At 46.6% G+C, this 18,263-nt stretch overlaps 1 protein-coding gene across 1 annotated transcript; it reads left to right on the top strand.

Annotated features, from left to right (window-relative positions):
* Window positions 1–7,636: 7,636 nt before the first annotated feature.
* On the top strand, window positions 7,637–10,621 carry LOC120642460 (S-adenosylmethionine decarboxylase proenzyme). Its single transcript, XM_039918994.1, has 3 exons — window positions 7,637–7,905; window positions 8,710–8,856; window positions 8,946–10,621. The coding sequence occupies exon 3, from the start codon at window positions 9,139–9,141 to the stop codon at window positions 10,330–10,332; it is 1,194 nt and encodes a 397-aa protein (XP_039774928.1). The 5' UTR covers window positions 7,637–7,905; window positions 8,710–8,856; window positions 8,946–9,138; the 3' UTR covers window positions 10,333–10,621.
* Window positions 10,622–18,263: the final 7,642 nt, after the last annotated feature.

Consider the following 18,263-nt stretch of genomic DNA (forward strand, 5'->3'; position numbering starts at 1 on the left):
TGGGTGACTTGTGCTTGTGGTGGAACATTTTGCTCTTCTTTTTCTTGGACTTGGGGTGTTGGTGTTGGCACATTTTCTTGAGGTTGTGGATCATCTTTTTCTTGATCTTCATCCACTTGGGGTGCCGTAGAGATGCTTGGTGTAGATGAGGAAGGTCCTCCCCCTTGATCATTGCCTTCATGCACCTCTTCCGGCTTGATATCCCCAATGGACATATTCTTTAAAGCTTCATCAATCTCCTCATCACCTACATTGTCATAGCCAACAACCTCCTCTAGGGAGCCATTAGATTCATCAAACTCCACATCACATGTTTCTTCAACTAACCCGGAGGTTTGATTGAATACTCTATATGCTTTGGAGTTTGACGCATAACCAAGAAAGAAACCTTCATCACATCTACTCTCAAACTTACCGAGCCTTTTCTTCTTATAGATGAAGCATTTGCAACCAAAGACTCGAAAGTAGGATATATTTGGTTTCTTCCCGGTGATGAGCTCATATGGAGTTTTCTTGAGGAGTCAGTGGGGATACACTCGGTTGGATGCATGACACGCCGTATTGATTGCTTCCGCCCAAAAATTCTCGGACGTGCCATAATCATCCAACATTGCTCTTGCTAGAGTGATGAGTGTCTTGTTCTTTCTTTCCACCACTCCATTTTGTTGAGGCGTGTAGGTGGCGGAGAACTCATGCTTGATGCCCTCTTCATCGCACCATTATTCAATCTTCATATTCTTGAACTCGGTGCCGTTGTCACTCCGGATCTTCACAATTGGGGAGTTGTACTCCCTTTGAGCTCTTCTTGCAAATGTCTTGAAGATTTCCGGAGTTTCACCCTTATCGCCTAGAAACATGACCCAAGTATAACGTGAAAAATCATCAACAATAACTAGGCAATAGAGGTTACCACCAATGCTCTTGTATGTAGTTGGACCAAAGAGATCCATGTGAAGTAGCTCGAGCGGCTTGGAGGTAGACAACATCGTCTTGATGGGATGATGTGTTGCAACTTAATTCCCGGCTTGACATGCTTTGCATAATTTGTTCTTGTCAAAGGTAACGTCCTTCAAGCCGGTGATCATCCCTCTCTTGTGGGCCTTCTTGAGGTTGCTCATGCCAATATGAGCAATTCTTCTATGCCAAAGCCACCCAAGAGATGACTTGGTGAAGAGGCATGTCATGATGCTTGTTTGCTTTGAAGAGAAATCCACCAAGTAAATGTTGCCATGCCTAAACCCCGTGAATACCAATGACTTGTCTTTTTCATGAGTTACTACAACACCATTCTTGTCAAAGGTACACGTTAGTCCAAGATCACATAATTGAGCAATAGAAATGAGATTAAAACTAAGAGTTTCTACAAACAAGACATTAGAAATAGATAAATCTTTAGAGATTGCTATTCTACCCAAACCTAAAACTTTTCCCCTTGAATTATCACCATAGGTGACATGTTCATGATCTCCGGGGTCTTCAAGAGTGGTGAACATGCTATCATTGCCGGTCATGTGTTGAGAGCAACCGCTATCAAGTACCCAATGTTTTCCACAGGCTTTGTAGTTCACCTACACACATGAGAATTCACTTTTGAGTTTTAGGAACCCAAACAAGCTTTGGGCCTTGCACATGTGTGTGACAAGAGCTTTTGGGACCCAAAGTTGCTTGGGGAGCTCCTTCTTTGACTCCTTAGCAATTTTGCCAATAAATTTGGCCTTCACCTTACCCTTCACTTTACTCAAGAGAAAATAGTTATTTTGAAACATTGATGAGTAATTCTTAAGTAAAGTGGGAAGAGGACGTGATGGTAAGGTGCACTCCCTAGTGTGCTGCCCGGTGACTTGGCAATGTTGGCAATATGAACCAATTTCCTTGATGAAGCTAGTCTTGATCTCCGGAGAAGGAGTAGTGCCTTGATTTGGCTCCGGAAATGAACCAAGACCTCTCTTGCCATAGTCACGAGCATTATTGAAGAGAATTTCCTTGTGGATGTATTCTCCTCTTGAGAGCTTCTCCACACTACTCTTGAGGCTTGCTACTTGATCCATCAATTCCTTTTCCCTAGAAGGAGCAAGCTCGGGCACAATATTAGTGGCATTTGCATTAATGAGTAGGTCATCACATGAAGTAGAAGCATTGACCTTTTCAATAGTTTCATGAGCAAAGTTCTCAAGACTTGGGTCAATTGCTTCATAGGCAAATTCAAGTTCTTGATATTTCTGAGCCAACTCCATATGCTCTTGTTTAAGCTTTTTGTGGCTCTCTTCAACTTGCTTAGCAAGTACAAGTGACTCATTGTGCTCTTTGAGCAAGTCATTGTACTTGCCAAGCAAGTCGGAGTGGGCAAGCTCTAACTTGGCATGAGTGCTCTCAAGAATCTTGACTTTGCCCTTTTCCCTCTTGATGACGAATGTATACTCATTAATGAGGTTAGTGAATTCATAAGGGTCAAGCTCTTCATCACTATCATTTTCACTATCTACCTCACATACCTTTGTGTTACCTTTTGCCACGAGGCACATGGGAGGCGGAGGTAGTGGTGATTCTTCATTTGTGAGGGCGATGGTGACGATATCTTCTTCATCACTTGAATCTTCGCTTGATGAGACATCGGTCACCCACTCTTGTTTTTCCACCAATAATTCTTCTTTTCATCCTCTTCATCATCGCTTGAATCATGGCGATGTTTGTTTTTGTTGTCCTTCTTTTTCTTGTCCGGCTTGGGGCAATCGGAAGAGATGTGGCCTTTTTCTCCACAATTGTAACAAGTTTTGTTCTTGACATCTCCCCATGGCCGGAACATTCTTCTTTTGGGGTCAAAGTTGAAACCCTTCTTATTGATCTTGTCATTCAAGCGTGTGAACTTTCTCATCATGAGAGCAAGTTCTCCATCATCTTTTTCATCGGATGAGCTCTCATGATGATCTTCTTCTTCATTGCTTGAGCTTGATTCTTGCTTGACCATCTTGAGCTTGCGGGATTTGTTGGCCTTGGTTTTGAGAGCAATAGACTTGCTTGTTGTTGGCTCTTCGGACATACCAAGGATACCCATTTCATGAGCGCGAATTTCGCCCACAAGCTCTCCCACTTCCATCGTGTCAAGATTCTCCTTTTGAAGCATAGCATTGATAATGTTGTACTTGGGTTTTGAAAGGAGCATGAGAATCTTGCGGTTGATGGAGCCACTGTCAATTTTAGAAACTTCAAGAGCATTAATGTCCTTGACAATGACATTCAAGCGAGAATACATATCATTGCAATTTTCATGAGCAAGCATCTTAAAAGAATCATACTTAGCTCTAAACAAGTGATATTTTTGTTCACGGACTTTAGTGGAGCCTTCATGGATTTCAATTAGCTCTTTCCATATATCACTTGCTAAGTCCATGCCATTTACCCTAGCAAAGACTTCCTCACTAATGGCTTCGAAAATTACATTTCTTGCCTTTGCATTCCACTTAAGTTGTTCCGTGGTGGGAGTTCTGGTGAACCCGGTCTTTGTTGCCAACCACACTTCGGGGGCAATCGCGCATCAAGGTATGCGGCCATGCGAACTTTCCAATAGGCAAAGTTTTTGCCCTCGAAGTGAGGCGGCGAACCACCCATCTTGGCCATAGCTCTAGGCGGTGAAGCCTAATGATCCAAATGAGCAACGAGGCTTTGATACCAATTGTAAGGATCGATGGACCAAGAGGGGGGTGAATTGGGCCTTTTTCAAAATTCTAAAGCAATTAAAACAACCTTAACCTATGCAATGCTAGTAAGGCTCAATTCACCAACCGGCTAACTAAGCAAGCTACACAAGCTACTAAAGAAAAGAAACTAAGCAAGGTAGAGCTAAGTTATTATCTCTAAGGTCAAGCACATGAAAAGATGTATGAAAGTAAATGCTTGAAAAGAAAGAGTGGGCAAGAGACAACCGGATTTTTTCCCGTGGTGTCGATGTGTTGGCACACACCCCTAATCCACGTTGTGACACTCACTAAGAGTCTTGTCACCTCCCATATCACCGAGACTTGGGCGCTCACTAAGAGTCTCCATTCACCATCACGGCGTGGTGGAGCTCAAGCCACGTACAAACTTCTTCGGGCTCCCACAATCCTTGGCAAGCTCCGAAAGAAACACCTTCAATCACCAAGATCGTCTAGGTGCTGCCAATCACCAAGAGTAACAGGCTCCTAAGCCTTCACTTGACCTACACTCAGTTGGCCCTAGCTCAAGCACACTTGCTACACTTGCAAAGGATGAATTCTTCAAGGTTGAAGCACAAACAAAGCACTAGATCTTCTCTCTTTTGCTCAAAGCTCTTTCTCTTTTTCTCAAGGGTGGCCTCAGGTTTTCAAGGTGTCAAAAGGTAACTGAAATGAGCCAGGGGGTACCCTTATATAGAGTGGAGGAGGTCACATAACCGTTGGACGTTTTCTGCAGAAAAACCGTGACCACCGGAAGAACTGACGGGACAGAAAGTATAGGCATCGGTTCAACCGGTCTCTCTGTGTCCAATTAGTAGCTTCTGACACAGTATCCACGCTTGCGTCATTGCACCGGTGCATGCTCCGTAGGGGCATCGGTTCAACCGGTGCTGAAGAGGTTCACTGATCAACTCAAACAAGCGTTCTGGAACAAAGTACATCCAATGCACCGGTGCTTTGATTCTGAAGCGTCGGTTCAACCGGTGCTGAAAAGAAGTTGAAGTCCACCAAAACATGCTCTCTAGAACAAAGTACATCTAATGCACCGGTGCTTATCTTTTGACCATCGGTTCAACCGGTGCTATAGAGTTATTTGACTTGATTCCTGCCTGCATCCAGAGAAGATAGACCGACAGAGCATCGGTCCTTCCGCCAAGCATCGGATGCTCCGACACTAGGGCACCGGTTCAACCGGTGCTGCTGTTTTTCTTTGTTTTCAGATGAATTGACTTGGATTTGAATGTAACTTCGATTACCGGTGCTGAAAAGAAGTTGAAGTCCACCAAAACATGCTCTCTGGAACAAAGCACATCTAATGCACCGGTGCTTATCTTTTGACCATCGGTTCAACCGGTGCTATAGAGTTATTTGACTTGATTCCTGCCTGCATCCAGAGAAGATAGACCGACAGAGCATCGGTCCTTCCGCCAAGCATCGGATGCTCCGATGCTAGGGCACCGGTTCAACCGGTGCTGCTGTTTTTCTTTGTTTTCAGATGAATTGACTTGGATTTGAATGTAACTTCGATTGTTTCTTCTTCCAAGTGTTGTGTTAACTTCTATTGACCATCTTGAGCTGATTTTGAGCGAGTGTGCAAGATTTCTAAGGCCAACTCAAATTTGATCAAGCTACTAACTCATGAACCCCTCTTAATAGTACGATAAACTATAAAACCTAGCTAAAACAAGTGTCATTCATCTCCTTGTGACACTTGAGACTAGAAAGGTCCTTATGCTTTCAAATTGAGTCCTTGGTTCGCAAGATTGTTTCGAATTGAGGGGTCTCCTTTCATATTTCATATGAGACTAATCCAGTCAATGAGTTTTCCTTCAAAACACACATTAGTCGCATACGGTTGTCATGAATCACCGAAACTTACCAATAGCATCTATCGGCCTAGATGCGCTACAGGTGGACTTGCTCTGAAGGGTCAGCCAATGTTTTGTTGAATTGTTGTGTTCGTGATGAACCTATAAATGCCTTGCCATGCGCCTATTATTTTGATGCCGGGGAAATAAATTCACTCATGCTTTTGTGCATGTTGTTGTTTACTCCCTCCGTCCCAAAAACAAACTAGTCATTCTGGAATTCAAAATTTGTGCCAAAATTAGTGTCAAAACTACTCTATTTGAAAAGTATATGTGCATATAAGAATCAATTAGTGTGAAATATGAATAATAAATAAGGGCAAATATGGTCATTTTACATTTTTATTAATCTGTGCTAAAATTTCTAAAATGACTTATTTTTTGATGGAGGGAGTATGTAGATTTGTTGCCCACGCAGGTAAGCTCCTTTTTTTTTACTGGACAGGTAAGCCAAGCTAGATTTGGTATTGCAAAGAGACTTTTGCTACAAAGTCGGTGAGGATACACATATCCTTCTTTTTTTACTTTGTCGTCCACTTTCTAGTTGAGAATACTATGCATTTTGAACCCAACATAGATTTTACCTTTTGCTACTATATTTTGCCGCAAGATATGTTTGTAACATCTAAAATATTCAATATTCATGATATTAGTCATGTAGGGCACAAGAACTACAATAGTGTGATCGGATCTTGTCCAAATGTATATTGCAACTAGAAGGATATTTTAGTAATTCTCTCTATCATTAAAGTCAGAGTTGGACATTTTAATCACTATGTTTTTCATATTCAAAAACCAACCAATCATCTTACTTTATATGCACCGCAGCATGGATTTGGCTGACCCTACCATCCAATTTCCTCACCTCCACTGACGTGCTAGTTAGTTGGTTTGCTGATTTTTTTTTCTTTAAGGCAAAGTAACCGATTTGATCCCTCAGCTGTCACCTCAAGCTCAAATTCGTCCCTCAACTATGAAATTGGCCAATCTAGTCCTCGAATTTTCTATTTGGACTCAATTTCATCCCTAGTCCTATGTGCCATGCCATGTTGACATCCCTAGTCAACAATGGATGACCTAAAAATGAGCCAATATATATATATATATATATATATATATAAATAAACTCTTTATCCTCTGATATTTTTCGTCACATTCGATGTGTCATAAAAAATATGGTTCAATAGTCAATTTGAATGCACAAATAAACAAAAACGTAAACCATTTATTCATAGACATAGGATCAACAATGACTTATTTTTCTATATAAATGAATTATGGGTTAATATGGCACTTAAATGGGTACCGTGTTGCATTTGGTAACGTATCAAGAACTTTACATGCACTTTGCGATGATTTCGCATGCCACATCACACCAGAGTTTAAATTGGGCTCAAATGAAAAGTTTGGAGACTAAATTGACTTTTTTGATAGTTGAACAATGAAATTTGAGCCTTTGAAGAAAGTTTAGGGATTTAATTGACTATTTTGCCTTTCTTTAACATGTCCTAGAGTTGATCTATTTGTCCATTAAATCATCATTTTCTAGAGTTGATCTATTTGTCCATTATAATCTTCGTACCGGCACGCTAACCTAAAAGGAAAGAAAAAGAGAAAAGAAAAGAATGTAGAAGTTGAAAACTTTAGTGGACGGCATAAAACAAGATGGAAAAAAAAAACAGTTGCTGGCCGCCCAGCCTCCGCGACCACGAGGCCACCGGGAAGCTTCCCCAGCCTACCACGCCTAGTCAGCCACCAGCTGGCCGCGGCGTTCCTCACCTCCGACACGTTGGGGTCCACTTGCCAGGCCCTGGAAATTCAAAGAAAACCCCTTCCGAGTCCAACCAAAGTACCCGAGGCGGCTCGGAGTGCGTGCACCTCCTCTCCTCCGTGCACGCGGTCCACCGTGGCCCAAGGCCTTCACGGCCGCGAACCCCGATCGTGGCGGGTCCCACCGACCAAGCTAGTGGCCCGGGGGCCTCCACGCGAGCACGGGTCCAGTGGAACGGGTCGGCCCGTCTACTTGGCGCCCACGGAAACCCGGACCCGGTAGCCGGAGCTATAAAAGCCGGGCCAAATCAGGGCATCCCTTCCCCAGCCGCACGCTTCTTCTTGCCAACGAATTTCCTCCTCCCTCACCGCCGCCGCCGCTCGTCTCGCTGAGAGAAGCTAACGGAACCGAGGAACTCGCCGAGTTCGTAGGGAGAGAAATCCTTTTGGCTGGTCTCAGTCTGGGGTCTGCTGCGTCGGAAGGCGGTGAAGGGGGGAAAGTTCACGGGATCTGTTCCGGATCACGCGTGCGCGCTCGGGAATCGGGAGGGTTCCACACATAGCTTCGTCGAATTGTAAGTGTCGCCTGGCCGGTGCCCTCTTTTGACCTGGTTAGCTTGTAGTAGATTTCAGATTTGTTGGGCATGTTTTGTGTTATGTTACTTTTCTTGTCGGGTGACTAGATTCGAGGTTTGATATTTCTGCGGAGGATTAGTACCTCGGACAGGTTGTTTTGTAATTACTTGAAACTTGCTGGTAGGAAGAGTGCTGTTCACTTTTATTTAGATTTCGGTTTGTGGATAGGAAATACAGATTCATGCGATGCCCTCTTTTGACCTGCTGTAGCTAGACTTCAGATTTGTTGGGCATGTTTTGTATTATGTTTTTTTTTGTCCGGTGACTAGATTCGAGGTTTGATATTTCTATGAGGATTAGTACCTCGAACAGGTTGTTTTGTAATTACTTGAAACTTGCTGGTAGGAAGATTACTGTTCAAATTTATTTAGATTTCGGTTCGTGGATAGGAAATACAGATTCATGTGAGTACGCAGATGATTTCTCGAAATAGGTGAGATTGTGATTTTTTAGGAATTTGATGAGGTCGTACAAGATTAAACTTTGATCCGTTCTAACAGATCTATGATTAATGCAATAATTGTGCGAATAACACATATCTTGATTTGTTGGAAATATTTATTTGGCCATTGGATTCTCTGTACTCGTATAGCTGTGGTATGTTTTGATGGTTTCTTGTAACCATCCTATCAGCATGAATGATTGACTTTATTGCCTAGATTGTGATAATAAAAAGCAGAAAAATTGTTGTTTGAATTCGTTGATCAGATGTAATAGACTCATTGATTCTGCCCTTCCTGCAGGAATTTGATGTACTAATGGAGTCTAAGGGTGGCAAGAAGTCTAGCAGTAGTCGTTCCATGATGTATGAAGCTCCCCTTGGCTACAGCATTGAGGACGTTCGACCTGCTGGAGGAGTGAAGAAGTTCCAGTCTGCTGCTTACTCCAACGTAAGAATTGATAATCACAGTTATACTCTTCATACCACCTCTGTTTTTTCTGATGTGTTGCTAACATTGTCTTATTTTTTCTACTGCAGTGCGCGAAGAAGCCATCCTGATATCCCTTTCGTGCTTCCCCATCCTAGTAGTTTAGGATTTCTTTTCTAACGCTTTGATTCTGACCAATCTCTCTGGCCTGCTGCTTCCTGATAATCGACCAGTTCCCCAGTCTTGCTCCCTGCACTCCTCCCTCCTCCATCTCCGGCATTGTGTTCTGACTCACCTGCTCCAATGGCTGTCCTTTCTGCTGCTGACGCTCCCCCGGTCTCAGCGATCGGGTTTGAGGGCTATGAGAAGCGCCTTGAGATCACCTTCTCTGAGGCACCTGTCTTTATTGACCCTCATGGGCGTGGTTTGCGTGCCCTCTCTAGGGCCCAGATTGATTCTGTTCTGGATCTTGCACGGTGCACCATTGTGTCCGAGCTCTCCAACAAGGATTTTGACTCCTATGTCCTCTCTGAGTCGAGCCTGTTTATCTATCCTCTGAAGATTGTCATAAAGACCTGTGGGACTACCAAGCTTCTGCTCACCATTCCAAGGATTCTTGAGCTTGCTGAAGAGCTGTCTATGCCGCTTGCTGCTGTGAAGTACTCCCGTGGGATGTTCATCTTCCCCAGTGCTCAGCCAGCCCCCCACAGGAGCTTCTCTGAGGAGGTTGCTGCCCTTAACCGCTACTTTGGCGGCCTGAAGTCTGGTGGTAATGCTTATGTGATTGGAGATCCAGCAAGACCTGGACAGAAGTGGCACATCTACTACGCCACTGAGTACCCAGAGCAACCCATGGTTAACCTTGAGATGTGCATGACTGGTCTTGATAAGAAGAAAGCTTCAGTCTTTTTCAAGACTTCTGCTGATGGCCACACAACATGTGCCAAGGAAATGACCAAGCTCTCTGGTATATCTGAAATTGTTCCTGAGATGGAGATCTGTGATTTTGACTTTGAACCCTGCGGCTACTCCATGAATGCGATCCATGACTCTGCTTTCTCCACCATTCATGTGACCCCTGAGGATGGTTTCAGCTATGCAAGTTATGAAGTTATGGGCTTTGACGCCACTGCACTTGCCTACGGTGACCTCGTCAAGAGGGTTCTCAGGTGCTTTGGCCCTTCGGAGTTCTCTGTTGCTGTGACCATCTTTGGCGGGCGTGGCCAAGCTGCGACGTGGGGCAAGAAGCTTGATGCTGATGTTTATGACTGCAACAACATGGTAGAGCAGGAGCTGCCCTGCGGTGGTCTACTAATCTACCAGAGCTTTTCTGCTGCTGAAGATGCTGTTGTTAGCTCGCCCAAATCTGTTCTTCATTGCTTCGAGGGTCACAATATGGAGAATGCTGCTCTGGTGAAGGATGGCAAGCTGGCTAATCTTCTCTGCTGGGAGGAAGATGATGCCATGGAGGAGAAGGACGGAGTGCTTGTCGAGTAAGACCGGGCATCTGGTGTCGATTTGCTGCTGAGTTATTTTTGTTAAGTGTTTGCGATTATCGTTTGGTTATTGTGTGAAGCAGCCAAGCCAGGCTATCTAGTATGAAAATGATCGTCAGTAAGCATGGGTTCTGATGTTGCCGCATGCTAGTGATGAATCTGAATAAGTATACAGCTCTAGGTGGTCAGCTGCGTCTACCACAATGAGCATATGTATGGAGAAATGTCTGTCAAAGCATTTTATGAATAAGAATTATTTGATTTATAAATGATTGGTTCATTAGTCTTAATTTTCAATGTTTTGCGTGCTGGTCTATGAATCTATGATTAAGATGAAAGCGCCACATTCCTACCCCGGACTTCTCATATATACTGATATCACTCATTTGTATAAGATTTTTTTTTTGGAAAAAAGCCATTTGTATAAGAATCGTAGATCTTATACGAATCATTGTCTAAATTCCGCACGGCGCCATGGCAAGTCAAATTTCACTAGGAAAAAAAACTGCCAGAATAACAGATGCGAAAACGATTTTTTTTTTGGCTCAATGGTACAAATAGCTTGAAGGACACACTATGTTTCGCGTGCCTGGCTGTTGGATGCACGGTTTGTTCCGGTATGTTTGACCTGTGATTTATATACTAGTAGTTGTTTTTCCAAGATTTCTCACGCTCTGCTTATTTTTGTATTAACAACGCGTGCTTTATATTCTGGAGATTTGGTTCATGCACCGGCACTGCCGCACTAGACAACTGTTGCGTTTGGTAATCAGAAAACCTCCATGCGACCATGCCTACCCGCTGACGAGGCCGATTCCATCCTCAATAATTTGATGCGGTGGGCTACTGCCTACTGGGGGCATCGCGACTCGCGAGTTGGGTACCTGGATGGCATCCAGCCATGTTGCAGCCCTCGTTCCGTTGGGGGTGGGGGTCCGCCGCAGAACCCTCGTCATCGTTCAGACGAGAAGCATCGCGTGTCTGTTCCGTTTCCGCCGCTCTCAAGCGGCAGATGGAGACATGTGTCTTCCATGGGTGAGAGAGGCCGCTAGCTGCTTCGCCGAGCCCCCCACCGTGGCGTTCAGATCGCGTTCGGATGAGGGGAGGAGAAAGAGGCGCGTCGGGGCACATTCCCACCGTGCAGGGAGAAGCACCGAGTCTCGTGGCAGTAGAAGTTGCGTGCTGCCTACTGCGCGTGCGTGCGCGCGATGCCGATGGCGGCATCCATATCTTCAGGCCCAGCCGCGGACGGCGGGGAGATAGGGATTCAGATTCCCAAACGCATCGGTTCCCTTCACGTCAACGTATTCCTTACCCTGCCCCCGAGCATTTTTCTTCGCGGAATCTAAACCTTTGCCACCGCTCGTCGACCGCCAGCCATCCGTTTCGCAAAGCAGAGGGGGAGGGGAATCCCGCCCTCACCGGCGCGCCGGATCTCGGTCCCGTACACGACCCGGAGGAAGGCCGGGCGGCATCAGCAATTCACCACTCCGCCCGTGGCCGCAATGGGGGGTCATGCTCGTTACCACCCCTAGGGGTGGCCGCTGCCCGGCAGGTGCCCGCCTTGGCACTGGCACGGCGAAGAAAGAGAGCACGCGGCTCGGCTCGTGTCTGCCCAGGAGGCAGAGCTATTCCCGGAGCCGCGTACCCATTCCGTGAAGCGTGAAGGGCATGGCCGTCGTGTCGGGCTACCTACCGGCCGTGTAGTCGTTTCAGAACCGAGCCAGGCATGGTTCGGGCCTGTGCCGCGACGTCGATTTCCTCTGGACCAGGAATCAGGATGCACCGGTGAACCCGCCGAACGGCGGCGCGCTGGAGAAAATCCGTTCTCGCGCATAAACTGGACCCAGGGGCCACCGATTATGTACATTTTCCGGATCTTTGGCTGAACTTGGAGATTGAAACGGCCACGATCAGATTTGTTTTTTTCCTCCCCTGAATATAAGGATCAGGAAGCCGCGCCGCACGTTCAGGCGAATATAGGAACTCGGCGTCATCTTCTTGGCCTGAATCCATCTGTAACCGGATCGCCGGCAATGGCTGACGAGGAACAACCCGACTGGTCGAACCTCCCCACGGATCTCCTGGTGCTGATCGGGCAGCGGACCCGCGACGCCGTCACCGGGGTCACCGCGTTCCGATCCGTGTGCCGGTCGTGGCGCGCCGCGGTAGGCCCGGCGCCGCGCCTGCTGCTTCCCCGCGCCGCCAGCGCGGGGCCCGAGCTCGTGTTCCCCTTGTCGCGCGGCTGGTCCATCGTCGTCGACACCCGCGACGCGTCCTGCCGCCTCTCGCACCTGGCCACGGGCGCGACGGCTGCCCTGCCCGCGCTCAACGTCGTCTTCAGAGATCGCCAGCGTACCATCAGGGTACCTTACGTGCAGCGTACCAACAGGGTACGCGACCTCCAATTCACGGGTTTCTTCCGCTTCGCCGTTCATGTCCCGCCCGACGCCCCGGCAGCGGCGGCGGGCATGACGGTCATGATGTACCACGCGGTGCTGGTGGGGGAAACGGGCATGCTTTTCTGCCGCCCTGGAGACGCGGCCTGGACCAAGGTGGAGAAGCCCACCCCCCTCGGCTCCGGCTTCTCCGACTTCGCCTACCACGACGGCAAGATGTTCGGCCTGGATACCAACGGCAAGATGGCGGTGTACGACGCCGCGACGCTCGACGTCCTCCACCTGGTCCCGAAGCCGCCGGGGATGTACTACTCGTATCTTGGCAACAGGATGTACTGCATTGGTACTCATCGTAATCGGTTCGAAGAGTTCAACTATCTCCATCTTGTTGCGTTGCCCCAAAAGTTGGTTTTGGTCAGGACTACCGTCAGGTCTTTCCGGCCAGTGGCCTTCAGCATCTTCGAGTTACGCTCTAAGCCTGACGGTCTCGCCTGGCTCAAGGTACCAGACGCTGGCAATTACGAACTGTTCATGGATGGATACCACAACACCTTTCGGGAACATGGCGCCAACAGCGGAACTCGGATCTACTATGTCCATGACGAGCACTGCCCATTACAATTGCAGCAGGTGCCGTTTACCATTGCGGCCTACTGCCACAGCATGCAGGATAATAGATTGGAGTGCGTATACAGCTCACCCGAGGATATTCGCAAGTGCTCAACTAAGCCTAGCTGGTTTGTTCCCTAGCTAGTTTGATTCATTTTGCCTGCATTTTAGTTTTTCTTATTGTTTGTCGAACAATACAGTGTTTATCTTAGCCTCATTTGCTTTCGGTTGAACAAATTTATTCGGATTTCTGGTTAATTAAGCTTCATAGTTTATTGTTTCAAGAACCAGTGCCACATCCCAGGCATATATACCTTTCACTTGTAACTTGGACCGACAAGGGCCAGTGATATCGTAAAGGACATTAGAAGCTATATTTTAAATAGCATGTAATATGATACATAACAGACCTGCCTGATTTAGAGGACATTGCAATCTATTTTAAATGATTATCTGTCTAAGAACCCTGAATACTAAACACTGAAATACTGGAATACAATGGACGAATCACCCACCTCATTGCAAAGAGCGTCGCATCCTAGTGTTCTTTGCAACTGGACAATTATAATGTGAACCAATAGATCTTACCAAGTGAGAACTATGATGAGCTGCTTTAACACTTCGACAAAGAAATTGGACAGAATTTTTAACTCTATCAATTTACTGGCGCTGTTACAAGAACTTTGCAAGTGCTGACATAGTCACATAAATGACATTTTTAGTAGCAAATTATGCTGATTGTACACAAGAAACCGGAATGGTGTTTTTCATTAGCCTTTTCAGATTAAAAAACTTGATGGCCGCTGGGATTGGAAAGAATATTCATGGACAGACAGAGATTTGTGTGTTTATTGGGCAGCACGGGGACTACTACTGCACGTGGGGGCCCATGGGGACCCGAAAATGCTATGCTGATGAGACCATGAACATAGGGTCCAGCCCATCAGGCATGGATCTGTGACCACATAAGCCACGAAACTGGCCCATTTTCCCTTCAATCCGTCGAGTCCATCTGTGACCACATAGTCTGAATCACTTTTGGCATTCAAAATTTTTAAATCCTACAAATTCAGTCCGAGTTCTTGCACACACTACACAATAGGACTGGCATAAGGAAGAAACATCGCCACTGCAGTCACTTGTAAAAGAGGACTGGACTGAAAGCTGAATTTCCAATGAACCAAATTGTTATTGTTAGTGAAGAAAAGAATAAATGAAATGTAATGAAAGCTCATCAATTGACGGAAAATTAGTGAAGAAACAAATGTGCAAGCATAGAGAGTTGCTTAAGAAACATAGGCATGGCAGAAGAGCTTTTCAGTTGCAAATTGTGCTGCTACTAGCAAAGCATAGTGGCAACGGAGATTTGAAAACCATATGCATCCATTCCTGAGTTTAGAGTTGAACACAAAGCAGCAGCTCGCATCCAGCTGAATTCGATTGATGTCCCAAATTGATAGGGAGAAACACAAAGGAAAGCTGAATCCTAACACTGTTGCCCGATTAGGCTTTGCATACAGAAGAAGGTTCGAGGATTGAGCATACAGAAGTAGCCGCTGTTCGTATCATTGAACTGGAATGCAATAGAAACGATATATGAAGCGAACAGAAATGCTTTCAGAATATATGAACAAGCAAACCAGGTTCACAAAAAATTCAGATTGACTAGTCATGTGTTTAACAGCCAAACAGTCAAATCTACAGGACTTCGTCACTCAAGAAAATCACTCAAGAACTTAGCAAACGTTGCGGCGAACGGTTTATACCAAAATGCCCGCTCAGAACTCAGCAGTTTCAATCGGACAGACAGGAAAATCAATCAACAAGAGTATACTGGATTAGCTTTCGTCAGAACATGGGAACTGATCCAAAAACGAATGGACCTTTCTGCTGTCGATCTCCTCCGCCGCCACCTTTCCGCCGACGAGAACCGGACGAAGCGATTTGTGCTGAGGTAAGGTACGGAAGCTGCTCGACCCGGTTTCGTCTTCCCTGTGGCCTGTCGCCCTCCATCTCCCATCAAAGCGTCGCCGAAGTGCCGATGCACTAAGTCTCCTCCTCTCGCCGCCGCCGTCGAGACCTGCCCAGATGCTTCCTCCGTCTCCTAATTCGAACTCACCAAGAGGCATCGCGACCCGAGCTCCTTAGCTCGAGATCGACTCGATTCCGGCGAGGCTCTGCCGTCAAAGTCGCCTGCACCGCCGTTTTGTGCTGTCGCCGAGACCACAGAAGAGCGGCGCATGCCCACCATCCGATCAGCGATCCACGCCTTAGGGCATGTACAACGCTAATAATGATGTTGTCTATATCCGGTTAATTGTGACTACCGAGATAGTAAAACCAAGAACTGGATGATGCCGTCGTCTCGCGAGACGACGGCACGCGCTCGTGCTCCCAGATGATGTAGACGGCAAGCCACCCGTTGTAGGAGTGGCTGCGACTCGCAATGGCGGTGAGAGATCCCGTGCTCCCCGCTTTCGATTTGGAGCGCTAACCTTCCCGTGCTCCGTGCAGTTTCCTGCCTCTTAGCGCTGGCCGTCGCGCCGAGCCGGCCGCCGCGATGCCGGCCGCAACGCAAACGGGCGGAGGAGGCAGAGATGGCGGCAAATCGAAAAAACTGATACCTGCCTTCCTCCGGCTGCTCGCCGTCTGTTGCACCGCGCAACCCTGCGCCGACGGCAACGCTGCGCTTGGGATGCACATTTGCGCCGCCAGCAATGACGGCCTAGATCCGGTCGCCCATGCTTGCCGCGACGCCATGCTCCATCCGCACCATCGCTTGGATGAGCTGAAAGCTCAGCATCGCCCCTTCTGCCGAAATAGAGAAAGAAGAAAAGAATCGAAGAGAGAGACAGAGTCACGGGATGATGACGAGACAGAGGACCGAAGAGATAAGGTCAAAGTGTAGTGTTGTCCTCTTTTTATTTTTTTTATTTTTCCTTAGTTTTTGTTTACTATGGTCTGATAGTTGGGTACAAGTTGAAATTCTGAAATGCAGTTTCATATACGTAACAACAGTCATCGTTGATGAGAAAATATCATATGCAAATCTCAACATTAGCACTTTTGTGCGAGAAGTACCACACGAAGGTATACAAAGACCAATTTCATACTTAATCATCATGTTTTATATGCCTACACATAGTTTAAATAGCTAACAAACACACTAACAGACATCCCATTGTATAAGTTGTCTATTCTATTGTCTGTGTGCAATGTTCAAAACAATTACAGACAGCAGCCGTCTGTATCATTGTACATGTCCTTATATGCACAAGAGACCGGTCAACCTTGAGTTAAACACCGGGTCGACAGTGCTTAGTCAGCATGCTGACTTAGCAGGCGGCGATCAGTATTCTTCCGTCGCGGCGCTTCACGGAATGCAAGCCATTTCGTCGAACAATCCACGAGCATGCACCCCGATGTTGTTTTTACAATTGGCCGGACGGAACAAAACTTAGATCAATCCGTCCGACCCTCCACATGTGGTGGGACCCGCTAGACCTTATCACTTCCAAGTTCCACTCGGCTTCTCTCTATTGTATCTCTTTCTCTCTCTGAGCACGGCAGTCTGTGTCTCCTCTCTTTTCTCTCTGAGCGCGGCAGTCTGCTGAGGGCGCAAAGCAGCAGCGGCTCCCCGGGCAAAGCGGCAGCGACCTCCCCCGCACGAGCTTGCGGCGGTAGCGGCTGGGGGCGGAGCGGCACGGCGAGGTGGAGTGGCGCTGAGCGACGCGGCTGGGCGGACGCGGCGCGCGGCGGGCTTCCCGGAGGGAGCTCCGCGCGCGGCGCAGCAGCGCGCTCCTCAGGCCTCGCCGGCGGCGGCGGGGACCTGCCCGGGCGCTCGCCCCCGGCGGCGGCGCCGAGCTCCCCGGGTAGTGGTGTTTTCTTTTTCTTTTTTATTTCTTTTTGTTTTGATTTTTGGATGCAAAAGTTTTTGTTCCAATTTTTTTTCGATTTTAGATGCAAAATTTTTTCTTCAAATATTTTCAGTTTTTTCTTAAAACTTTTTCAATTTTTTCGGTTTTTTCTTAAAACTTTTTCAAATTTTTTCGGTCTCTCCAATTTTTTCCTTAAAAAGTTTCTTTGAAAATTTTTATCAAAAAATATTGTACAACTTAATATTGGCGAAAAAAATTTCAGTCCATGAGGAAAAAACTTTATCTTTCAAATTTTTCTCATCAAAAATTTTGGTCTCTTCAAATTTTTTCCCTTGAAAAATTTCTTCAAAATGTTTTTATCCAAAAAAAAAATACTGTTGCGACACTGTTTCGACAGTTACGAAGGGCCTTTTTCCGGACGACCGCAAATTAGACGGCCCGGCATGCACCCCGGCACATTCCCTCAGCCTAGTCTAGGGCTCACTGACCTGACGCTGGCGACTGACCTCGCGGCGGCGGCGGGTCCTCCGAGGTCGCCATGGCGTGGACGAGGCAAGGATGGCGGGCCGCGGGTTGCTCTGTTCTGCTTTTGAATCAGGTCTGTGGGCTCTGGGCTTGCACGCCGTTTTACATGCCTGCCACACGCAAGCTTAGCTCCAAAACTGAACTGGAGGGGGGGAAAATGGAACACTTCGGTTTGCAAAAACCTTTGGGAGATCGACGCATCATACGTTTCTGATGGAATTAGAATCGGCTATTTTCGAAAAAAAAAGAAATTAGAATCTGCAAGACAGCAGTGCGATTTGAATTAACAACTGGCAGTCTGAACGGCTCTGAACACTGAAAGCTAAAATACTGAATGCAATGCACAAGTCGCCACTAGCATGCAACAAGCATTGCATCTTAGCACTCGAAGAGATTGTCTTGACCAAATCTTTTGGAGGTGTAGAAATTGAACAGAGTACCAGAGCAACTAGCCAAAGATATATTAGCTTTTGGTGAGAACATTATAGCTGATCCAATAACGATCAGATCATCATTTCTTG

This window comes from Panicum virgatum, chromosome 7K, assembly GCF_016808335.1.
Source record: "Panicum virgatum strain AP13 chromosome 7K, P.virgatum_v5, whole genome shotgun sequence".
NCBI lineage: Eukaryota > Viridiplantae > Streptophyta > Magnoliopsida > Poales > Poaceae > Panicum > Panicum virgatum.

Bases quoted from the DNA above. Each gene is read 5' to 3' on its own strand.
- LOC120642460 (XM_039918994.1), top strand. From the start codon at position 9,139: ATGGCTGTCCTTTCTGCTGCTGACGCTCCCCCGGTCTCAGCGATCGGG.